Raw genomic sequence first — 26,565 nt, forward strand, 5'->3', positions numbered from 1 at the left:
TAAGAGGAGAGGCTGATATCTTATTACAGTACAGCAGTAATATAAGAGGAGAGGCTGATATCTTATTACAGTACAGCAGTGATATAAGAGGAGAGGCTGACATCTTATTACAGTACAGCAGTGATATAAGAGGAGAGGCTGATATCTTATTACAGTACAGCAGTGATATAAGAGGAGAGGCTGATAATATTACAGTACAGCAGTGATATAAGAGGAGAGGCTGATATCTTATTACAGTACAGCAGTGATATGAGAGGAGAGGCTGATATCATCCTATTACAGTACAGCAGTGACATAAGAGGAGGGGCTGGTATCCTATTACAGTACAGCAGTGATATAAGAGGAGAGGCTTATATTCCCTTATTACAGTACAGCAGTGATATAAGAGGAGAGGCTGACATCTTATTACAGTACAGCAGTGATATAAGAGGAGAGGCTGATATCATCTTATTACAGTACAGCAGTGATATAAGAGGAGAGGCTGATATCATCTTATTACATCTTATTACAGTACAGCAGTGATATAAGAGGAGAGGCTGATATCATCTTATTACATCTTATTACAGTACAGCAGTGATATAAGAGGAGAGGCTGATATCATCTTATTACAGTACAGCAGTGATATAAGAGGAGAGGCTGATATCATCTTATTACAGTACAGCAGTGATATAAGAGGAGAGGATGATATCTTCTTATTACAGTACAGCAGTGATATAAGAGGAGAGGCTGATACCATCTTATTACAGTACAGCAGTGATATAAGAGGAGAGGCTGATATCATCTTATTACAGTACAGCAGTGATATAAGAGGAGAGGATGATATCTTCTTATTACAGTACAGCAGTGATATAAGAGGAGAGGCTGATATCATCTTATTACAGTACAGCAGTGATATAAGAGGAGAGGCTGATATCTTATTACAGTACAGCAGTGATATACGAGGAGAGGCTGATATCTTATTACAGTACAGCAGTGATATAAGAGGAGAGGCTGATATCATCCTATTACAGTACAGCAGTGATATAAGAGGAGGGGCTGGTATCATCCTATTACAGTACAGCAGTGACATAAGAGGAGGGGCTGATATCTTATTACAGTACAGCAGTGATATAAGAGGAGAGGCTGATATCATCTTATTACAGTACAGCAGTGATATAAGAGGAGAGGATGATATCTTCTTATTACAGTACAGCAGTGATATAAGAGGAGAGGCTGATATCATCTTATTACAGTACAGCAGTGATATAAGAGGAGAGGCTGATATCATCTTATTACATCTTATTACAGTACAGCAGTGATATAAGAGGAGAGGCTGATATCATCTTATTACAGTACAGCAGTGATATAAGAGGAGAGGCTGATATCTTATTACAGTACAGCAGTGATATAAGAATAGAGAATATCTTATTACAGTACAGCAGTGATATAAGAGGAGAGGCTGATATCATCTTATTACAGTACAGCAGTGATATAAGAATAGAGAATGATATCTTATTACAGTACAGCAGTGATATCAGAGGGGCTGATGTACACAGACCCTCCACAACCCGGCGAAGCACCTCACAAAGCAGCAACACTCCGTGTAGACAGATGTGCTACCCCCCCCCCCCCCCCTTCCCAACACCAGACACTCTGAGACACAACACAGCGAGGAACCCAAGGACTTTATTGGTAAAGCAAAAATGTGCATGCTTCCATGGTGCGACCTCTGGGGCAGCACGGTGCTGGCAGCGCACTCGGCCCCACTAGTCCAGCAGCGCACTCGGCTCTATCAGTCCGGCAGCGTACTCGGCTCCACTAGTCCAGCAGCGCACTCGGCTCCACTAGTCCAGCAGCGCACTCGGCTCCACTAGTCCAGCAGCGCACTCGGCTCCACTAGTCCAGCAGCGCACTCGGCTCCACTAGTCCAGCAGCGCACTCGGCTCCACTAGTCCAGCAGCTCCTTGACACACCAGCAGCACAGCAGGAAGTACAGGCATTCCTTCAGACTCTGCAGGAACGAGTAACCCACGTTGATGCCCATCACGTTCTTGTATCGGGGGAAGGGCAGGGTCATATTCCGCAGCGCCTGTCCCATGGAAAACGGAGCGAAGGGCACCATAGGGCGGTGGGGCTCAGCCTGGCACAGCGAGGGCAGGACACCACGCTGCTGTCTCTTCAATGGGATCATCCTATGGGGTCCGGGCAGACAGAGGGGCAATATATCAGCTGCCGGGGGTATTGTGTTATGGAACACCCTGGAGTCCGAAGTGTAAGCCGGCCCCGGGATCCAGGGGAGGGGCCCCACATGGGCGGCGGTCTCATGATGCCTACCACTTGCTGACACAGCAGAGGTAATCGCTGACAGCACAGAGCAGCATTACCCCCGGGTCAGTGAGCAGGTCCCCGGCCGTGTGCCCCCCGGCCGCAGGGTCTGCTGGTGACATCTATGAGGGGACCTGCAGACTGAGAGAAGACAGGCAGCGTGAGTGCGGGGGGCAGGGTGGGCAGCATGGGGGCACACACGTACACAGCAGCTGGATACGTTACTTCCTGGACGTGCGCTCCTCCTCCTCCTTCTCCAGCATGTAGGCCGGGTGGTAGCTCTCCACGCCCGCCGCCGTCATGTAACGCAGAGCTGGGTTCTTTATGGTGTTCTCCGTGCTGCCCAGAGACGTGTACCTGCAGGAGAGAGAGATGTCAGGGCACCGAGGGGGAACATGAGCGGCGGGCACCAAGGGGGAAACACGAGCGGCGGGCACAGAAAGGGGGAAACACGAGCGGCGGGCACAGAAAGGGGGAAACACGAGCGGAAGACACAGGGAGGGAAACACGGGCGAGGGGCACAGGGAGGGGAAAACGAGCGGGGGGCACAGGGAGGAGGAAACACGAGCTGCAGGCACAGGGAGGGAAACACGAGCAGGGGGAACAGGGAGGAGTAAACACAAGCAACAGACACAGGGAAGTAAACACAAGCGGGGGGCACAGGGAGGAGGAAACACGAGCGGCGGGCACAGGGAGGAGGAAACACGAGCGGCGGGCACAGAGAGGAGGAAACACGAGCGGCGGGCACAGGGAGGAGGAAACACGAGCGGCGGGCACAGGGAGGAGGAAACACGAGCGGGGGGCACAGGGAGGAGGAAACACGAGCGGCGGGCACAGGGAGGAGGAAACACGAGCGGCGGGCACAGGGAGGGAAACACGGGCGAGGGGCACAGGGAGGGGAAAACGAGCGGGGGGCACAGGGAGGAGGAAACACGAGCGGCGGGCACAGAAAGGGGGAAACACGAGCGGAAGACACAGGGAGGGAAACACGGGCGAGGGGCACAGGGAGGTGAAAACGAGCGGGGGGCACAGGGAGGAGGAAACACGAGCGGCGGGCACAGGGAGGAGGAAACACGAGCGGCGGGCACAGGGAGGAGGAAACACGAGCGGCGGGCACAGGGAGGAGGAAACACGAGCGGCGGGCACAGGGAGGAGGAAACACGAGCGGCGGGCACAGGGAGGAGGAAACATGAGCGGCGGGCACAGGGAGGAGGAAACACGAGCGGCGGGCACAGAAAGGGGGAAACACGAGCGGCGGGCACAGAAAGGGGGAAACACGAGCGGAAGACACAGGGAGGGAAACACGGGCGAGGGGCACAGGGAGGGGAAAACGAGCGGGGGGCACAGGGAGGAGGAAACACGAGCTGCAGGCACAGGGAGGGAAACACGAGCAGGGGGAACAGGGAGGAGTAAACACAAGCAACAGACACAGGGAAGGAAACACAAGCGGGGGGCACAGGGAGGAGGAAACACGAGCGGCGGGCACAGGGAGGAGGAAACACGAGCGGCGGACACAGGGAGGAGGAAACACGAGCGGCGGGCACAGGGAGGAGGAAACACGAGCGGCGGGCACAGGGAGGGAAACACGAGCAGGGGGAACAGGGAGGAGGAAACACGAGCGGCGGGCACAGGGAGGAGGAAACACGAGCGGCGGGCACAGGGAGGAGGAAACACGAGCGGCGGGCACAGGGAGGAGGAAACACGAGCGGCGGGCACAGGGAGGAGGAAACACGAGCGGCGGGCACAGGGAGGAGGAAACACGAGCGGGGGGCACAGGGAGGAGGAAACACGAGCGGCGGGCACAGGGAGGAGGAAACACGAGCGGCGGGCACAGGGAGGAGGAAACACGAGCGGCGGGCGCAGGGAGGAGGAAACACGAGCGGCGGGCGCAGGGAGGAGGAAACACGAGCGGCGGGCACAGGGAGGAGGAAACACGAGCGGCGGGCGCAGGGAGGAGGAAACACGAGCGCACAGGGAGGAGGAAACACAAGCGGCGGGCACAGGGAGGAGGAAACACAAGCGGCGGGCACAGGGAGGAGGAAACACAAGCGGCGGGCACAGGGAGGAGGAAACACGAGCGGCGGGCACAGGGAGGAGAAAACACGAGCGGCGGGCACAGGGAGGAGGAAACACGAGCGGCGGGCACAGGGAGGAGGAAACACGAGCGGCGGGCACAGGGAGGAGGAAACACGAGCGGCGGGCACAGGGAGGAGGAAACACGAGCGGCGGGCGCAGGGAGGAGGAAACACGAGCGGCGGGCGCAGGGAGGAGGAAACACGAGCGGCGGGCGCAGGGAGGAGGAAACACGAGCGGCGGGCGCAGGGAGGAGGAAACACGAGCGGCGGGCGCAGGGAGGAGGAAACACGAGCGGCGGGCGCAGGGAGGAGGAAACACGAGCGGCGGGCGCAGGGAGGAGGAAACACGAGCGCACAGGGAGGAGGAAACACAAGCGGCGGGCACAGGGAGGAGGAAACACAAGCGGCGGGCACAGGGAGGAGGAAACACGAGCGGGGGAGCACAGGGAGGAGGAAACACCAGCGGCGGGCACAGGGAGGAGGAAACACCAGCGGGGGGGCACAGCGAGGAGGAAACACGAGCTGCAGACACAGGGAGGGAAACACCAGCGGCGGGCACAGGGAGGAGGAAACACCAGCGGCGGGCACAGGGAGGAGGAAACACCAGCGGCGGGCACAGGGAGGAGGAAACACCAGCGGCGGGCACAGGGAGGAGGAAACACCAGCGGCGGGCACAGGGAGGAGGAAACACCAGCGGCGGGCACAGCAAGGCAAACACGAGCGGCGGGCACAGGGAGGGGGGAAACACGAGGTGCGCGCACAGGGGGAAACACAAGTCGCAGGCACAGGGAGGAAAACACGAGTGGCAGGCACAAGGGGCATCCTCACCCTTTATCATACAGGATACAGTAGGGGATATAGAGTGTCCGAAGGAACTCCCAGATATCATGGTACGACCAATCCTAAAAAAGAGACAAAGCGATCAGCAGGACACATCACTGACACAGCGATCAGCAGGACACATCACTGACACAGCGATCAGCAGGACACATCACTGACACAGCGATCAGCAGGACACATCACTGACACAGCGATCAGCAGGACACATCACTGACACAGCGATCAGCAGGACACATCACTGACACAGCGATCAGCAGGTCACATCACTGACACAGCGATCAGCAGGACACATCACTGACACAGCGATCAGCAGGTCACATCACTGACACAGCGATCAGCAGGACACATCACTGACACAGCGATCAGCAGGTCACATCACTAACACAGCGATCAGCAGGTCACATCCCAGACACAGCGATCAGCAGGACACATCACTAACACAGCGATCAGCAGGACACATCACTAACACAGCGATCAGCAGGACACATCACTAACACAGCGATCAGCAGGACACATCACTAACACAGCGATCAGCAGGACACATCACTAACACAGCGATCAGCAGGACACAACACTAACACAGCGATCAGCAGGACACATCACTAACACAGCGATCAGCAGGACACATCACTAACACAGCGATCAGCAGGACACATCACTGACACAGCGATCAGCAGGTCACATCACTAACACAGCGATCAGCAGGACACATCACTGACACAGCGATCAGCAGGACACATCACTAACACAGCGATCAGCAGCACACATCACTAACACAAAACAGACTCAATGATCAGCAGAGCACTCACCAGCAGGGGGTTCACCCTCATGTATCGGGGCCAGTCAGGATCAGTCATACACATAGGGGTCAGGGATCGGGAGTAGGGATCGGTGCGGCGAGTCCCCATCAGTATGGCCTCCAGTTGTGGCTGCTCGGCCTTCAGGTCCATGAGCGCTTGCTTGATGTCCCCTTGGATAGTGTAAATCTGCAGACTGTACCTGGGAGGTAAAGAGACAGCGTCAACACCGCAACACCCACTGCGTGTGATAAAGAGGATGCAGCTGCAGCGTGTGATATACAGGGTGCAGCATATGATGTACAGCGGGCAGCGTGTGATGTACAGCGGGCAGCGTGTGATATAGAGGATACAGCAGGCAGTGTGTGATATACAGCGGGCAGCGTGTGATGTACAGCGGGCAGCGTGTGATATAGAGGATACAGAAGGCAGTGTGTGATATCGAGGATACAGAAGGCAGTGTGTGATATCGAGGATACAGCGGGCAGTGTGTGATATACAACGGGCAGCGTGTGCTGTTACCGTCTTCTCCATCACTCACCGTTTGGTTGTGTCCTGCATAAACTGCTCCATCTCAGGGAAGGGGGAGACGATGCGAATGTACAGCGCCTGCAGCTTCTCCTTCCGCTCTGGGTAGCGCCTGGCAGTGGAGATGAAGCAGAGCTGGATGAGCTCCTGATCTCCCCCCCCCCCCCCCATATCTCTGACCGGACGTCACTCACCTCTGCACAGCGGCGTTGTATAGGTGCAGCAGCGCGGTGCAGTCTTTCCCCCCATTGAACGCCACACACACCCTCTTCAAACTGTACTGATCCAGAGCCGCCTCCACTGTCTGCAGAGCCACCCGAACCTTCTCTCCGAGAGGACAACCTGTCCAGACACAAAGGGGTTAACTGCAGATAAGACGACTGCCCCCCATCTACACAGGAGGAGGAGGACCGCCCCCCAGCATCTACACAGGAGGAGGAGGACCGCCCCCCAGCATCTACACAGGAGGGGAGGACCGCCCCCCAGCATCTACACAGGAGGGGAGGACCGCCCCCCAGCATCTACACAGGAGGAGGAGGACCGCCCCCCAGCATCTACACAGGAGGAGGAGGACCGCCCCCCAGCATCTACACAGGAGGAGGAGGATCGCCCCCCAGCATCTACACAGGAGGGGAGGACCGCCCCCCAGCATACAGGAGGAGGAGGACCGCCCCCCAGCATCTACACAGGAGGGGAGGACCGCCCCCCAGCATCTACACAGGAGGAGGAGGACCGCCCCCCAGCATCTACACAGGAGGAGGAGGATCGCCCCCCAGCATCTACACAGGAGGAGGACCGCCCCCCAGCATCTACACAGGAGGAGGACCGCCCCCCAGCATCTACACAGGAGGAGGACCGCCCCCCAGCATCTACACAGGAGGGGAGGACCGCCCCCCAGCATCTACACAGGAGGGGGAGGACCGCCCCCCAGCATCTACACAGGAGGGGAGGACCGCCCCCCAGCATCTACACAGGTGGAGGACCGCCCCCCAGCATCTACACAGGAGGGGAGGACCGCCCCCCAGCATCTACACAGGAGGGGGAGGACCGCCCCCCAGCATCTACACAGGAGGAGGAGGACCGCCCCCCAGCATCTACACAGGAGGAGGAGGACCGCCCCCCAGCATCTACACAGGAGGAGGAGGACCGCCCCCCAGCATCTACACAGGAGGAGGAGGACCGCCCCCCAGCATCTACACAGGAGGAGGAGGACCGCCCCCCAGCATCTACACAGGAGGAGGAGGACCGCCCCCCAGCATCTACACAGGAGGAGGAGGACCGCCCCCCAGCATCTACACAGGTGGAGGACCGCCCCCCAGCATCTACACAGGAGGAGGAGGACCGCCCCCCAGCATCTACACAGGTGGAGGACCGCCCCCCAGCATCTACACAGGAGGAGGAGGACCGCCCCCCAGCATCTACACAGGAGGAGGAGGACCGCCCCCCAGCATCTACACAGGAGGGGAGGACCGCCCCCCAGCATCTACACAGGAGGAGGAGGACCGCCCCCCAGCATCTACACAGGAGGAGGAGGACCGCCCCCCAGCATCTACACAGGAGGAGGAGGACCGCCACCCAGCATCTACACAGGAGGGGGGAGGACCGCCCCCCAGCATCTACACAGGAGGAGGAGGACCGCCCCCCAGCATCTATACAGGAGGAGGAGGACCGCCTCCTAGGGAATTCTAAACAGCCGGTTCTATTTTCTTTTAAAAGCTCAGCCACCAGGTCACTCAGCAGCTTTTTAGCAGACTCTGTGGTGTCAGGCGGATGTCTACAGTAAAGCGTCGGTGACAGGTGGATGTCTACAGTAAAGCGTCGGTGACAGGTGGACGTCTACAGTAAAGCGTCGGTGACAGGTGGATGTCTACAGTAAAGCGTCGGTGACAGGTGGACGTCTACAGTAAAGCGTCGGTGACAGGTGGACGTCTACAGTAAAGTGTCGGTGACAGGTGGACATCTACAGTAAAGCGTCGGTGACAGGTGGATGTCTACAGTAAAGCGTCATTGACAGGTGGATGTCTACAGTAAAGCGTCATTGACAGGTGGATGTCTACAGTAAAGCGTCTGTGACAAGCTGATGTCTACAGTAAAGCGTAGGTGACAGGTGGACGTCTACAGTAAAGCGTTGGTGACATCATAAGAGTGAAGGATGTAGTGAACCTGATTGCGCCAGCTGGTACACTTCTGCCGCGCCCTTAGACACGGGGTCCCTGACGAAGGGCACCACCACTCCCAGGGGGAGGCGCTGTATCAGGAAGTTATAGGCCTCCTCCAGTCGGGGTTCCGAGTCAGAGTCCAGGGTCAGCTGCACCCGGTAATAGTTATTGCCCCAGTCGGGGTAGGAACCGAGGCTGACATGCCTTCGGTAGCAGGCATTGGCCTCCTCCAGGACGGGGGTGATTGACATCTCGTCGGCGTTGACAAAGATCTCGCGACAGTAGAATTGCGTCTTGTCATTGCGGAAGAGGTGGTCCAGGCCCTCCAGAGCGCGCTCCATCAGGGAAGGGATCCCCGGGAAGACATAGACGTTGCGCACGCTGATCAGCGGGTACTTGAAGCAGTCGCCGGTGCGCTTGTCTGTCCCGTAATTCAGCTTGGAGGACACAGGGATGCGTGCCAGCTTCATTTCTGGACACCATGCCTCCGACTTCCCGAAGAACTTCTGCACCAAGGAAACAAGCTCCGGGTGGGGGAAGACACTCTCCCCGAAGGCCTTGGCCACAGCCTCGAAGGTGACATCGTCGTGTGTGGGACCGATCCCTCCGGAGGTCAGGACATAGGTGAATCGAGAGGAGAAGGCCGCAATCTCCCCAGCAATGATGTCTACGTCGTCTGGGATCACAGAGATCCGGCTCACCTTCACCCCGATGGAGCGAAGCTTCTTACACATAAAGTACGAGTTAGTGTCCTGAGTATGGCCCTAGGAGGGAAGAGACATCATCACTGAGGGGAGGGGGGCTCTAGAGGAGTGACGTACCAGGAGGCTCTAGGCGTGTCATGTACTGGGGGGAGAGATCTAGATGTGTCATGTACTGGGGGGAGAGATCTAGATGTGTCATGTACTGGGGGGAGAGATCTAGATGTGTCATGTACTAGGGGTGGGAGATCTAGATGTGTCATGTACTAGGGGTGGGAGATCTAGATGTGTCATGTACTAGGGGTGGGAGATCTAGATGTGTCATGTACTGGGGGTGGGAGATCTAGATGTGTCATGTACTGGGGGGGGGGGAGATCTAGATGTGTCATGTACTGGGGGTGGGAGATCTAGATGTGTCATGTACTGGGGGGGGGAGATCTAGATGTGTCATGTACTGGGGGGGGGGAGATCTAGATGTGTCATGTACTAGGGGGGGAGATCTAGATGTGTCATGTACTAGGGGGGGAGATCTAGATGTGTCATGTACTGGGGGGAGATATCTAGATGTGTCATGTACTGGGGGGAGATATCTAGATGTGTCATGTACTGGGGGGAGATATCTAGATGTGTCATGTACTGGGGGGAGAGATCTAGATGTGTCATGTACTGGGGGGGAGAGATCTAGATGTGTCATGTACTGGGGGGGAGATCTAGATGTGTCATGTACTGGGGGGGGGGAGATCTAGATGTGTCATGTACTGGGGGGGAGATCTAGATGTGTCATGTACTGGGGGGAGAGATCTAGATGTGTCATGTACTGGGGGGGAGATCTAGATGTGTCATGTACTGGGGGGGAGATCTAGATGTGTCATGTACTGGGGGGGAGATCTAGACGTGTCATGTACTGGGGGGAGATCTAGATGTGTCATGTACTGGGGGGGAGATCTAGATGTGTCATGTACTGGGGGGGAGATCTAGATGTGTCATGTAATGGGGGGGAGATCTAGATGTGTCATGTACTGGGGAGATCTAGATGTGTCATGTACTGGGGAGATCTAGATGTGTCATGTACTGGGGAGATCTAGATGTGTCATGTACTGGGGGGGAGATCTAGATGTGTCATGTACTGGGGGGGAGATCTAGATGTGTCATGTACTGGGGGGGAGATCTAGTGTCATGTACTGGGGGGGAGATCTAGACGTGTCATGTACTGGGGGGAGATCTAGATGTGTCATGTACTGGGGGGAGAGATCTAGATGTGTCATGTACTGGGGGGAGAGATCTAGATGTGTCATGTACTAGGGGTGGGAGATCTAGATGTGTCATGTACTAGGGGTGGGAGATCTAGATGTGTCATGTACTAGGGGTGGGAGATCTAGATGTGTCATGTACTGGGGGTGGGAGATCTAGATGTGTCATGTACTGGGGGGGGGGGGGAGATCTAGATGTGTCATGTACTGGGGGTGGGAGATCTAGATGTGTCATGTACTGGGGGGGGGGAGATCTAGATGTGTCATGTACTGGGGGGGGGGGGAGATCTAGATGTGTCATGTACTAGGGGGGGAGATCTAGATGTGTCATGTACTAGGGGGGGAGATCTAGATGTGTCATGTACTGGGGGGAGATATCTAGATGTGTCATGTACTGGGGGGAGATATCTAGATGTGTCATGTACTGGGGGGAGATATCTAGATGTGTCATGTACTGGGGGGAGAGATCTAGATGTGTCATGTACTGGGGGGAGAGATCTAGATGTGTCATGTACTGGGGGGGAGATCTAGATGTGTCATGTACTGGGGGGGGGAGATCTAGATGTGTCATGTACTGGGGGGGAGATCTAGATGTGTCATGTACTGGGGGGAGAGATCTAGATGTGTCATGTACTGGGGGGGAGATCTAGATGTGTCATGTACTGGGGGGGAGATCTAGATGTGTCATGTACTGGGGGGGAGATCTAGACGTGTCATGTACTGGGGGGAGATCTAGATGTGTCATGTAGTGGGGGGGAGATCTAGATGTGTCATGTACTGGGGGGGAGATCTAGATGTGTCATGTAATGGGGGGGAGATCTAGATGTGTCATGTACTGGGGAGATCTAGATGTGTCATGTACTGGGGAGATCTAGATGTGTCATGTACTGGGGAGATCTAGATGTGTCATGTACTGGGGGGGAGATCTAGATGTGTCATGTACTGGGGGGGAGATCTAGATGTGTCATGTACTGGGGGGGAGATCTAGATGTGTCATGTACTGGGGGGGAGATCTAGACGTGTCATGTACTGGGGGGAGATCTAGATGTGTCATGTACTGGGGGGAGAGATCTAGATGTGTCATGTACTGGGGGGGAGATCTAGACGTGTAATGTACAGGGCTCTAGATGAGTTATGTATGGGGGGTTCTAGATGAGTCATGTATAGGGGCGTGTATCTCAGCTCTAGACAAGTCGTGTATGGGGGGTGTATCTCAGCTCTAGATGAGTTGTGTACAGGAAGGGTTGTATCTCAGCTCTAGTCGTGTATGGGAGGGGGCGTATCTCAGCTCTAGTCGTGTATGGGAGGGGGCGTATCTCAGCTCTAGTCGTGTATGGGAGGGGGCGTATCTCAGCTCTAATCGTGTATGGGAGGGGGCGTATCTCAGCTCTAATCGTGTATGGGAGGGGGCGTATCTCAACTCTAGTCGCGTATGGGAGGGTGTGTATCTCAGCTCTAATCGTGTATGGGAGGGTGTATCTCAGCTCTAGTCGTGTATGGGAGGAGGTGTAGCGATTGCTGTTGTCAGCCCATGGTGTGGACACATGACATGCGGACAGTGCAGTGAGGAAGGCTCCGGTAAAACATGACATGCGGGCGGAGCAGTGAGGAAGGCTCTGGTAACACATGACATGCGGGCGGTGCAGTGTAGAAGGACACAGTAACACATGACATGCTGGCGGTGCAGTGAGGAAGGACACGGAAACACATGACATGCGGGCGGTGCAGTGAGGAAGGCTCTGGTAACACATAACATGCTGGCGGTGCAGTGAGGAAGGCTCCGGTAACACATGACATGCGGGCGGAGCAGTGAGGAAGGACACGGTAACACATGACATGCAGGCGGTGCAGTGAGGAAGGCTCTGGTAACACATGACATGCTGGCGGGGCAGTGTAGAAGGACACGGTAACACATGACATGCAGGCGGTGCAGTGTAGAAGGACACGGTAACACATGACATGCAGGCGGTGCAGTGAGGAAGGCTCTGGTAACACATGACATGCTGGCGGGGCAGTGTAGAAGGACACAGTAACACATGACATGCTAACGGTGCAGTGTAGAAGGACACAGTAACACATGACATGCGGGCGGTGCAGTGAGGAAGGACACGGTAACACATGACATGCGGGCAGTGCAGTGAGGAAGGCTCTGGTAACACATGACATGCTGGCGGTGCAGTGAGGAAGGCTCCGGTAACACATGACATGCTGGTGGTGCAGTGAGGAAGGACACGGTAACACATGACATGCGGGTGGTGCAGTGTAGAAGGACACAGTAACACATGACATGCTGGCGGTGCAGTGTAGAAGGACACAGTAACACATGACATGCTGGCGGTGCAGTGAGGAAGGACACGGTAACACATGACATGCTGGTGGTGCAGTGAGGAAGGACACGGTAACACATGACATGCGGGTGGTGCAGTGAGAAAGGACACGGTAACACATGACATGCGGGTGGTGCAGTGAGGAAGGACACGGTAACACATGACATGCGGGCAGTGCAGTGAGGAAGGCTCTGGTAACACATGACATGCTGGCGGTGCAGTGAGGAAGGCTCCGGTAACACATGACATGCGGGCGGAGCAGTGAGGAAGGACACGGTAACACATGACATGCAGGCGGTGCAGTGAGGAAGGCTCTGGTAACACATGACATGCTGGCGGGGCAGTGTAGAAGGACACAGTAACACATGACATGCTGGCGGTGCAGTGTAGAAGGACACAGTAACACATGACATGCTGGCGGTGCAGTGAGGAAGGACACGGTAACACATGACATGCGGGCGGTGCAGTGAGGAAGGCTCTGGTAACACATGACATGCTGGCGGGGCAGTGTAGAAGGACACGGTAACACATGACATGCGGGTGGTGCAGTGAGGAAGGACACAGTAACATGACATGCGGGTGGTGCAGTGAGGAAGGACACAGTAACATGACATGCGGGTGGTGCAGTGAGGAAGGACACAGTAACATGACATGCGGGTGGTGCAGTGAGGAAGGCTCTGGTAACACATGACATGCGGGCGGGGCAGTGAGGAAGGACACAGTAACATGACATGCGAGCGGTGCAGTGAGGAAGGCTCCGGTAACACATGACATGCTGGCGGGGCAGTGAGGAAGGACACGGTAACACATGACATGCTGGCGGTGCAGTGTAGAAGGACACGGTAACACATGACATGCGGGTGGTGCAGTGAGGAAGGACACGGTAACACATGACATGCAGGCGGTGCAGTGAGGAAGGCTCTGGTAACACATGACATGCTGGCGGGGCAGTGTAGAAGGACACGGTAACACATGACATGCTGGCGGGGCAGTGTAGAAGGACACGGTAACACATGACATGCTGGCGGTGCAGTGTAGAAGGACACGGTAACACATGACATGCGGGTGGTGCAGTGAGGAAGGACACGGTAACACATGACATGCGGGTGGTGCAGTGAGGAAGGACACGGTAACACATGACATGCAGGCGGTGCAGTGAGGAAGGCTCTGGTAACACATGACATGCGGGCGGGGCAGTGAGGAAGGACACAGTAACATGACATGCGAGCGGTGCAGTGAGGAAGGCTCCGGTAACACATGACATGCGGGCGGAGCAGTGAGGAAGGGCACGGTAACACATGACATGCGGGTGGTGCAGTGAGGAAGGACACGGTAACACATGACATGCGGGCGGTGCAGTGAGGAAGGACACAGTAACACATGACATGCGGGTGGTGCAGTGAGGAAGGACACAGTAACACATGACATGCTGGCGGTGCAGTGAGGAAGGACACGGTAACACATGACATGCTGGCGGTGCAGTGAGGAAGGACACGGTAACACATGACATGCTGGCGGTGCAGTGAGGAAGGCTCTGGTAACACATGACATGCTGGCGGGGCAGTGTAGAAGGACACGGTAACACATGACATGCAGGCGGTGCAGTGAGGAAGGACACGGTAACACATGACATGCAGGCGGTGCAGTGAGGAAGGCTCTGGTAACACATGACATGCTGGCGGGGCAGTGTAGAAGGACACGGTAACACATGACATGCGGGCGGTGCAGTGAGGAAGGACACGGTAACACATGACATGCTGGTGGTGCAGTGAGGAAGGACACGGTAACACATGACATGCGGGCGGTGCAGTGAGGAAGGACACAGTAACATGACATGCGAGCGGTGCAGTGAGGAAGGCTCCGTTAACACATGACATGCGGGCGGAGCAGTGAGGAAGGACACGGTAACACATGACATGCGGGTGGTACAGTGAGGAAGGACACGGTAACACGACATGCGGGTGGTACAGTGAGGAAGGACACTAACACATGACATGCGGGTGGTGCAGTGAGGAAGGCTCTGGTAACACATGACATGCGGGAAGTGCAGTGAGGAAGGACACTGTTACATATGACATGCGGGCGGAGCAGTGAGGAAGGACACGGTAACACATGACATGCAGGCGGTGCAGTGAGGAAGGCTCTGGTAACACATGACATGCTGGCGGGGCAGTGTAGAAGGACACGGTAACACATGACATGCAGGCGGTGCAGTGTAGAAGGACACGGTAACACATGACATGCAGGCGGTGCAGTGAGGAAGGCTCTGGTAACACATGACATGCTGGCGGGGCAGTGTAGAAGGACACAGTAACACATGACATGCTGGCGGTGCAGTGTAGAAGGACACAGTAACACATGACATGCGGGCGGTGCAGTGAGGAAGGACACGGTAACACATGACATGCGGGCAGTGCAGTGAGGAAGGCTCTGGTAACACATGACATGCTGGCGGTGCAGTGAGGAAGGCTCCGGTAACACATGACATGCTGGTGGTGCAGTGAGGAAGGACACGGTAACACATGACATGCGGGTGGTGCAGTGTAGAAGGACACAGTAACACATGACATGCTGGCGGTGCAGTGTAGAAGGACACAGTAACACATGACATGCTGGCGGTGCAGTGAGGAAGGACACGGTAACACATGACATGCTGGTGGTGCAGTGAGGAAGGACACGGTAACACATGACATGCGGGTGGTGCAGTGAGAAAGGACACGGTAACACATGACATGCGGGTGGTGCAGTGAGGAAGGACACGGTAACACATGACATGCGGGCAGTGCAGTGAGGAAGGCTCTGGTAACACATGACATGCTGGCGGTGCAGTGAGGAAGGCTCCGGTAACACATGACATGCGGGCGGAGCAGTGAGGAAGGACACGGTAACACATGACATGCAGGCGGGGCAGTGTAGAAGGACACAGTAACACATGACATGCTGGCGGTGCAGTGTAGAAGGACACAGTAACACATGACATGCTGGCGGTGCAGTGAGGAAGGACACGGTAACACATGACATGCGGGCGGTGCAGTGAGGAAGGCTCTGGTAACACATGACATGCTGGCGGGGCAGTGTAGAAGGACACGGTAACACATGACATGCGGGTGGTGCAGTGAGGAAGGACACAGTAACATGACATGCGGGTGGTGCAGTGAGGAAGGACACAGTAACATGACATGCGGGTGGTGCAGTGAGGAAGGACACAGTAACATGACATGCGGGTGGTGCAGTGAGGAAGGCTCTGGTAACACATGACATGCGGGCGGGGCAGTGAGGAAGGACACAGTAACATGACATGCGAGCGGTGCAGTGAGGAAGGCTCCGGTAACACATGACATGCTGGCGGGGCAGTGAGGAAGGACACGGTAACACATGACATGCTGGCGGTGCAGTGTAGAAGGACACGGTAACACATGACATGCTGGCGGTGCAGTGTAGAAGGACACGGTAACACATGACATGCGGGTGGTGCAGTGAGGAAGGACACGGTAACACATGACATGCTGGCGGTGCAGTGAGGAAGGCTCTGGTAACACATGACATGCTGGCGGGGCAGTGTAGAAGGACACGGTAACACATGACATGCTGGCGGGGCAGTGTAGAAGGACACGGTAACACATGACATGCTGGCGGTGCAGTGTAGAAGGACACGGTAACACATGACATGCGGGTGGTGCAGTGAGGAAGGACACGGTAACACATGACATGCGGGTGGTGCAGTGAGGAAGGACACGGTAACACATGACATGCAGGCGGTGCAGTGAGGAAGGCTCTGGTAACACATGACATGCGGGCGGGGCAGTGAGGAAGGACACAGTAACATGACAGGCGAGCGGTGCGGTGAGGAAGGCTCCGGTCACACATGACATGCGGGCGGAGCAGTGAGGAAGGGCACGGTAACACATGACATGCGGGAGGTGCAGTGAGGAAGGACACGGTAACACATGACATGCGGGCGGTGCAGTGAGGAAGGACACAGTAACACATGACATGCGGGTGGTGCAGTGAGGAAGGACACAGTAACACATGACATGCTGGCGGTGCAGTGAGGAAGGACACGGTAACACATGACATGCTGGCGGTGCAGTGAGGAAGGACACGGTAACACATGACATGCTGGCGGTGCAGTGAGGAAGGCTCTGGTAACACATGACATGCTGGCGGGGCAGTGTAGAAGGACACGGTAACACATGACATGCAGGCGGTGCAGTGAGGAAGGACACGGTAACACATGACATGCAGGCGGTGCAGTGAGGAAGGCTCTGGTAACACATGACATGCTGGCGGGGCAGTGTAGAAGGACACGGTAACACATGACATGCAGGCGGTGCAGTGAGGAAGGACACGGTAACACATGACATGCAGGCGGTGCAGTGAGGAAGGCTCTGGTAACACATGACATGCTGGCGGGGCAGTGAGGAAGGACACGGTAACACATGACATGCTGGCGGTGCAGTGTAGAAGGACACGGTAACACATGACATGCTGGCGGTGCAGTGTAGAAGGACACGGTAACACATGACATGCGGGTGGTGCAGTGAGGAAGGACACGGTAACACATGACATGCAGGCGGTGCAGTGAGGAAGGCTCTGGTAACACATGACATGCTGGCGGGGCAGTGTAGAAGGACACGGTAACACATGACATGCTGGCGGGGCAGTGTAGAAGGACACGGTAACACATGACATGCTGGCGGTGCAGTGTAGAAGGACACGGTAACACATGACATGCGGGTGGTGCAGTGAGGAAGGACACGGTAACACATGACATGCGGGTGGTGCAGTGAGGAAGGACACGGTAACACATGACATGCAGGCGGTGCAGTGAGGAAGGCTCTGGTAACACATGACATGCGGGCGGGGCAGTGAGGAAGGACACAGTAACATGACATGCGAGCGGTGCAGTGAGGAAGGCTCCGGTAACACATGACATGCGGGCGGAGCAGTGAGGAAGGGCACGGTAACACATGACATGCGGGTGGTGCAGTGAGGAAGGACACGGTAACACATGACATGCGGGCGGTGCAGTGAGGAAGGACACAGTAACACATGACATGCGGGTGGTGCAGTGAGGAAGGACACAGTAACACATGACATGCTGGCGGTGCAGTGAGGAAGGACACGGTAACACATGACATGCTGGCGGTGCAGTGAGGAAGGACACGGTAACACATGACATGCTGGCGGTGCAGTGAGGAAGGCTCTGGTAACACATGACATGCTGGCGGGGCAGTGTAGAAGGACACGGTAACACATGACATGCAGGCGGTGCAGTGAGGAAGGACACGGTAACACATGACATGCAGGCGGTGCAGTGAGGAAGGCTCTGGTAACACATGACATGCTGGCGGGGCAGTGTAGAAGGACACGGTAACACATGACATGCAGGCGGTGCAGTGAGGAAGGACACGGTAACACATGACATGCAGGCGGTGCAGTGAGGAAGGCTCTGGTAACAAATGACATGCTGGCGGGGCAGTGTAGAAGGACACGGTAACACATGACATGCTGGCGGGGCAGTGTAGAAGGACACGGTAACACATGACATGCAGGCGGTGCAGTGAGGAAGGCTCTGGTAACACATGACATGCTGGCGGGGCAGTGTAGAAGGACACGGTAACACATGACATGCGGGTGGTGCAGTGAGGAAGGACACGGTAACACATGACATGCTGGTGGTGCAGTGAGGAAGGACACGGTAACACATGACATGCGGGCGGTGCAGTGAGGAAGGACACAGTAACATGACATGCGAGCGGTGCAGTGAGGAAGGCTCCGGTAACACATGACATGCGGGCGGAGCAGTGAGGAAGGACACGGTAACACATGACATGCGGGTGGTACAGTGAGGAAGGACACGGTAACACGACATGCGGGTGGTACAGTGAGGAAGGACACTAACACATGACATGCGGGTGGTGCAGTGAGGAAGGCTCTGGTAACACATGACATGCGGGAAGTGCAGTGAGGAAGGACACTGTTACATATGACATGCGGGCGGTGTAGTGAGGAAGGACACTGTAACATATGACATGCGGGTGGTGCAGTGAGGAAGGACACTGTAACATATGACATGCGGGTGGTGCAGTGAGGAAGGACACGGTAACACATGACATGCGGGCGGTGTAGTGAGGAAGGACACGTGCTCCGGACTCACCTTCAGGATCTCGTCCCCGATGATGATGATGCCGGCGGTGACGGTCCCGGGGTCAGCAGCGCTCTTCTCCTCCGCTGAGGGTGACAGGCGGCAGAAGTTATTGGAGGACATGATGAGATGAGCCTGCAGCCTCGCCAACCGGCAGACCTCTCTGCTGAGCCGCAGACCCCCGCTGCCCAACATCAGCCGCCACCGGGGGGCCCTGCCAGGAGAACCACAGACAACTGCTAGAGAACAATACCCCGGGGGGAGGAGGAGGGAACAGTAACCCCTTCATCACCACACATAGGTACACAGGAAACGGGGCAGGTGTCATATAAGAATATAATATAGCGGGCAGTAGTAGTGTAATATAAGGATATAATATACAGGGCAGTATAGTATACAGTAGGAGTAGTAGTGTAATATAAGGATATAATATACAGGGCAGTATAGTATACAGTAGTAGTAGTAGTGTAATATAAGGATATAATATACAGGGCAGTATAGTATACAGTAGTAGTGTAATATAAGGATATAATATACAGGGCAGTATAGTATACACCAGTAGTGTAATATAAGGATATAATATACAGGGCAGTATAGTATACAGTAGTAATAATAGTGTAATATAAGGATATAATATACAGGGCAGTATAGTATACAGTAGTAGTGTAATATAAGGATATAATATACAGGGCATTATAGTATACAGTAGGAGTAGTAGTGTAATATAAGGATAATATATACAGGGCAGTATAGTATACAGTAGTAGTGTAATATAAGGATATAATATACAGGGCAGTATAGTATACAGTAGTAGTAGTGTAATATAAGGATATAATATACAGGGCAGTATAGTATACAGTAGTAGTAGTGTGATATAAGGATATAATATACAGGGCAGTATAGTATACAGTAGTAGTGTAATATAAGGATATAATATACAGGGCAGTATAGTATACAGTAGTAGTAGTGTAATATAAGGATATAATATACAGGGCAGTATAGTATACAGTAGTAGTAATGTAATATAAGGATATAATATACAGGGCAGTATAGTATACAGTAGTAGTAGTGTAATATAAGGATATAATATACAGGACAGTATAGTATACAGTAGTAATGTAATATAAGGATATAATATACAGGGCAGTATAGTATACAGTAGTAGTAGTGTAATATAAGGATATAATATACAGGACAGTATAGTATACAGTAGTAGTAATGTAATATAAGGATATAATATACAGGGCAGTATAGTATACAGTAGTAGTAGTGTAATATAAGGATATAATATACAGGACAGTATAGTATACAGTAGTAATGTAATATAAGGATATAATATACAGGGCAGTATAGTATACAGTAGGAGTAGTGTAATATAAGGATATAATATACAGGGCAGTATAGTATACAGTAGTAGTGTAATATAAGGATATAATATACAGGGCAGTATAGTATACAGTAGGAGTAGTAGTGTAATATAAGGATATAATATACAGGGCATTATAGTATACAGTAGTAGTAATGTAATATAAGGATATAATATACAGGGCAGTATAGTATACAGTAGTAGTAGTGTAATATAAGGATATAATATACAGGGCAGTATAGTATACAGTAGTAGTGTAATATAAGGATATAATATACAGGGCAGTATAGTATAGTATACAGTAGTAGTAGTGTAATATAAGGATATAATATACAGGGCAGTATAGTATACAGTAGTAGTAGTGTAATATAAGGATATAATATACAGGGCAGTATAGTGTAATATAAGGATATAATATACAGGGCAGTATAGTATACAGTAGTAGTAGTGTAATATAAGGATATAATATACAGAGCAGTATAGTATACAGTAGGAGTGTAATATAAGGATATAATATACAGGGCAGTATAGTATACAGTAGTAGTAGTGTAATCTAAGGATATAATATACAGGGCAGTATAGTATACAGTAGTAGTAGTGTAATATAAGGATATAATATACAGGGCAGTATAGTATACAGTAGTAGTAGTGTAATCTAAGGATATAATATACAGGGCAGTATAGTATACAGTAGTAGTAGTGTAATATAAGGATATAATATACAGGGCAGTATAGTATACAGTAGTAGTGTAATATAAGGATATAATATACAGGGCAGTATAGTATACAGTAGTAGTAGTGTAATATAAGGATATAATATACAGGGCAGTATAGTATACAGTAGTGGTAGTGTAATATAAGGATATAATATACAGGGCAGTATAGTATACAGTAGTAGTAGTGTAATATAAGGACAGGGGCGGGCTGGGCTGGGGGGCAGGGTGGCATCTGCCCCCCGGGCCGTTCTTCCCCACTTCATTAAAGGGCCGCACAGCTGTCACTCACTGACAGCTGGTTGATGGTGTCAGGGCCGCCCTGCAGCTTCTTGCCTCCCCAGCGCTCTTTTCTCTGTCACCTAAGAGCGCTGAGAGGCCAGGCTGTATTGCGGGCCGCCGCTGAAGCTCCGCCCCCTCCACGCCGTCAAACCCCGCCCCCTCAGCAGACTCCTATACTTTTAACTAAAGCCTATGAGGCTTATAGTTAAAAGTAAATTGCTGCACCTTCTCCCTCCAGCCACTAGAGGCTGCTCTCTCCCCCCAGCTGCCACTAATACAGCCTGGATAGAGGAGCCGGAAAATAGAGAAGATGGTGGTCTGCAGGGAGCCAGGTAATTACTGTACAGGGGAGGCCTACAGAGCAATCCCTGCAGCTCCTCTATCCCTCCCCACACACAGCATCCCCTGCAGACCCCCATCCCCACACAGCATCCCCTGCAGACCCCCATCCCCACACAGCATCCCCTGCAACCCCCATTCCCCCCCCCCACACAGCATCCCCTGCAGCCCTCCCTATCCCCACACACACAGCATCCCCTGCAACCCCCATTCCCCCCCCCCACACAGCATCCCCTGCAGCCCTCCCTATCCCCACACACACAGCATCCCCTGCAGACCCCCATCCCCACACAGCATCCCCTGCAGCCCCCATTCCCCCCCCCCCCACACACAGCATCCCCTGCAGCCCTCCCTATCCCCACACACACACAGCATCCCCTGCAGCCCCCCATCCCCACACAGCATCCCCTGCAGCCCCCCATCCCCACACAGCATCCCCTGCAGACCCCCATCCCCCACACACAGCATCCCCTGTAGCCCCCCCATCCCCCCACACACAGCATCCCCTGCAGACCCCCATCCCTACACACACAGCATCCCCTGCAGCCCCCCCTATCCCCAAAAACACAGCATCCCCTGCAGACCCCCCTATCTCCAAACACAACATCCCCTGCAGCCCCCCCATCCCATCCCCAAACACAGCATCCCCTGTAGCCCCCCCATCCCCCCACACACAGCATCCCCTGCAGACCCCCATCCCCACCCACACAGCATCCCCTGCAGACCCCCATCCCTACACACACAGCATCCCCTGCAGCCCCCCCTATCCCCAAAAACACAGCATCCCCTGCAGCCCCCCCTATCCCCAAAAACACAGCATCCCCTGCAGACCCCCATCCCTACACACACAGCATCCCCTGCAGCCCCCCATCCTCCCACACACACAGCATCCCCTGCAGCCCACCCCTATCCCCAAACACAGCATCCCCTGCAGCCCCCCCTATCTCCAAACACAGCATCCCCTGCAGCCCCCCCATCCCATCCCCAAACACAGCATCCCCTGCAGCCCCCCCTATCCCCAAAAACACAGCATCCCCTGCAGACCCCCCTATCTCCAAACACAGCATCCCCTGCAGCCCCCCCATCCCATCCCCCCACACACAGCATCCCCTGTAGCCCCCCCCATCCCCCCCACACAGCATCTCCTGCAGACCCCCATCCCCACACACACAGCATCCCCTGCAGACCCCTCCATCCCCCCCACACAGCATCCCCTGCAGACCCCCCTATCCCCAAACACAGCATCCCCTGCAGACCCCCCTATCTCCAAACACAGCATCCCCTGCAGACCCCCTATCCCCACACACACAGCATCCCCTGCAGACCCCTCCATCCCCCCCACACAGCATCCGCTGCAGACCCCTATCCCCAAACACAGCATCCCCTGCAGACCCCCATCCCCCCACACACAGCATCCCCTGTAGCCCCCCCATCCCCCCACACACAGCATCCCCTGCAGACCCCCATCCCCACACACACAGAATCCCCTGCAGACCCCCATCCCCACACACACAGCATCCCCGGCAGCCCCCCTATCCCCACACACAGCATCCCCTACAGACCTCCATCCCCCCACACACAGCATCCCCTGCAGCCCCCCCTATCCCCAAACACAGCATCCCCTGCTGCCCCCCATCCCCCCCACACAGCATCCCCTGTAGCCCCCCCCCCATCCCCCCACACACAGCATCCCCTGCACCCCCCCATCCTTACACACAGCATCCCCTGCAGACCCCCATCCCCACACACACAGCATCCCCTGCAGACCCCCATCCCCACACACACACAGCATCCCCTGCAGACCCCCATCCCCACACACACAGCATCCCCTGCAGCCCCCCCTATCCCCACACACAGCATCCCCTGCAGCCCCCCATCCCTACACACACAGCATCCCCTGCAGCCCCCCATCCTCCCACACACACAGCATCCCCTGCAGCCCACCCCTATCCCCAAACACAGCATCCCCTGCAGCCCCCCCTATCCCCAAACACAGCATCCCCTGCAGCCCCCCCTATCCCCAAACACAGCATCCCCTGCAGACCCCCATCCCCACACACACAGCATCCCCTGCAGCCCCCCCCCCTATCCCCACACACACACAGCATCCCCTGCAGCCCCCCCCACCCCCCCCCCACACAGCATCCCCTGCACCCCCTCCCCATCCTTAAACACAGCATCTCCTGCAGCCCCCCTCCACACACACAGCATCCCCTGCAGCCCCCCATACCCCCCACACACAGCATCCCCTGCAGCCCCCCAATCCCCACACACAGCATCCCCTGCAGCCCCCCCATCCCCACACACACAGCATCCCCTGCAGCCCCCCCCCTATCCCCACACACACACAGCATCCCCTGCAGCCCCCCCTATCCCCACACACACACAGCATCCCCTGCAGCCCCCCCCATCCCCAAACACAGCATCCCCTGCAGACCCCCCTATACCCGAACATAGCATCCCCTGCAGCCCCCCCATCCCAACACACACAGCATCCCCTGCAGACCCCCCCCTATTTCCAAACAAAGCATCCCCTGCAGACCCCCTATGCCCACACACACAGCATCCACTGCAGACCCCTCCATCCCCCCCACACAGCATCCCCTGCAGCCCCCTATCCCCACACACAGCATCCCCTGCAGACCCCCATCCCTACACACACAGCATCCCCTCCAGCCCCCCCATCCCTACACACACAGCATCCCCTGCAGACCCCCATCCTTCCACACACAGCATCCCCTGCAGCCCCCCCATCCCCACACACAGCATCCCCTGCAGCCCCCCCTATCCCCAAACACAGCATCCCCTGCAGACCCCCCTATCCCCAAACACAGCATCCCCTGCAGCCCCCCCCTATCCCCACACACACACAGCATCCCCTGCAGCCCCCCCTATCCCCACACACACACAGCATCCCCTCCATCCCCCCCTATCCCCACACACACACAGCATCCCCTGCAGCCCCCTCCATCCCCCCACACACACAGCATCCCCTGCAGCCCCCTCCATCCCCCCCACACAGCATCCCCTGCAGCCCCCTATCCGCAAACACCGCATCCCCTGCAGCCCCCTATCCGCAAACACCGCATCCCCTGCAGCCCCCCCATCCCCACACACACAGCATCCCCTGCACCCCTCCCATCCTTACACACAGCATCTCCTGCAGCCCCCCTCCACACACACAGCATCCCCTGCAGCCCCCCATACCCCCCACACACACCATCCCCTGCAGCCCCCCAATCTCCACACACAGCATCCCCTGCAGCCCCCCCCCACAGCATAACCTGCAGCCCTCCCCCCCTCCACACACACACAGCATCCCATGTTTATTATTATTTTTACTAATAGGGGGTGTGCACATGAGGGGGGCGGGGGAATTTTGACAGCAAAAGTGATCATGTGGAGGGAAAAGTGATTATGTTGAAAATACAGAAACCCCAGTTTCCCAGCATCTTGTATTGTACTCAGTGTAATGGAGGTCACCCAGCTTTCCCAGCATCTTATACCCAGTGGTTGGTAGCCTCGGGGAGATGCACAGTAAATCTATACTGTGCAGCTGAAAACAATATCAGCACAATTGTGCTCTTACCAAATATTACCCTCCCAACATCAGTGCAGGGATGGTGGATGATAACCCGGGCCTGTACTTCTGCCAGCAGCACAGTTTGGATAATGTCTCCAGCCCTTCTGGTCATTTGTGACCAGGGAATTCCTACTGCTCTGTGTGAAAGGGCCAGAAGTCTCTTTGTCAATGTAAGTCTATGGGACTATGGCTCGGTGTCAGCGCTGAGTCCTCCCATGGACTTCCGACCCCTTCACAGGGAACAGTAGGAATTCCTTGTTTACAAATGACTGGAAGGGCTCAATGTGTTATCCGAACTGTGAGAACATTGCCGCTGGAGGAAGTATTGGAGTGGGTGGCATCTACCTTCCTCGCACCGATGTGGGGAGCGTAATAAAAGGTAAGGACCAGAGTGGTCCTTGAAGGATGGGCCGCTAGCCGGCTACTCATGGGCCACTGCTGTGTACCTGCCCCCCAGGCTAAAATTTGCCAGCCAGCCCCTGTATAAGGATATAATATACAGGGCAGTATAGTATACGGTAGTAGTAGTGTAATATAAGGATATAATATACAGGGCAGTATAGTATACAGTAGTAGTGTGATATAAGGATATAATATACAGGGCAGTATAGTATACAGTAGTAGTGTAATATAAGGATATAATATACAGGGTAGTATAGTATACAGTAGCAGTGTAATATAAGGATATAATATACAGGGCAGTATAGTATACAGTAGTAGTAGTAGTGTAATATAAGGATATAATATACAGGGCAGTATAGTATACACCAGTAGTGTAATATAAGGATATAATATACAGGGCAGTATAGTATACAGTAGTAGTAGTAGTGTAATATAAGGATATAATATACAGGGCAGTATAGTATACAGTAGTAGTGTAATATAAGGATATAATATACAGGGCAGTATAGTATACAGTAGTAGTAGTATAATATAAGGATATAATATACAGGGCAGTATAGTATACAGTAGTAGTAGTGTAATATAAGGATATAATATACAGGGAGACCAGTAGTCGGTGTATTAGGAGTGGGCGCTCTCCCCTCACACCAGTTTCCCGCCATATCTAACTCAGTCAGGATCCCCCTCACCTGCTGCAGTCTCCTCAAAGCAAGAATAGACTTCCGGTTTCGCTGAGCCCCGCCCTTTTCGC

At 54.6% G+C, this 26,565-nt stretch overlaps 1 protein-coding gene across 1 annotated transcript; it reads right to left on the reverse strand.

Annotated features, from left to right (window-relative positions):
* Nucleotides 1-2,172: 2,172 nt before the first annotated feature.
* FLAD1 (flavin adenine dinucleotide synthetase 1) lies at nucleotides 2,173-26,565 on the reverse strand. Its single transcript, XM_069949723.1, has 9 exons — nucleotides 26,504-26,565; nucleotides 19,142-19,343; nucleotides 8,708-9,467; nucleotides 6,739-6,886; nucleotides 6,558-6,656; nucleotides 6,029-6,218; nucleotides 5,208-5,281; nucleotides 2,530-2,661; nucleotides 2,173-2,445 (listed from the first exon to the last, which is right to left on the reverse strand). The coding sequence occupies exons 2-9, from the start codon at nucleotides 19,322-19,324 to the stop codon at nucleotides 2,427-2,429; spliced, it is 1,605 nt and encodes a 534-aa protein (XP_069805824.1). The 5' UTR covers nucleotides 19,325-19,343; nucleotides 26,504-26,565; the 3' UTR covers nucleotides 2,173-2,426.

Source organism: Dendropsophus ebraccatus, chromosome 13 (genome assembly GCF_027789765.1).
Source record: "Dendropsophus ebraccatus isolate aDenEbr1 chromosome 13, aDenEbr1.pat, whole genome shotgun sequence".
NCBI classification, from domain to species: Eukaryota; Metazoa; Chordata; class Amphibia; order Anura; family Hylidae; genus Dendropsophus; species Dendropsophus ebraccatus.

What these genes read in the sequence shown, in the direction of transcription:
- FLAD1 (XM_069949723.1), bottom strand. Translation starts at nt 19,324, where the DNA reads ATGTTGGGCAGCGGGGGTCTGCGGCTCAGCAGAGAGGTCTGCCGGTTG. An exon ending in ATGCAGGACACAACCAAACG is followed by an intron (nt 6,219 to 6,557) that starts GTGAGTGATGGA and finishes TTTACCTCCCAG; the next exon opens with GTACAGTCTGCAGATTTACA. An exon ending in TGAGGGTGAACCCCCTGCTG is followed by an intron (nt 5,282 to 6,028) that starts GTGAGTGCTCTG and finishes TCTCTTTTTTAG; the next exon opens with GATTGGTCGTACCATGATAT.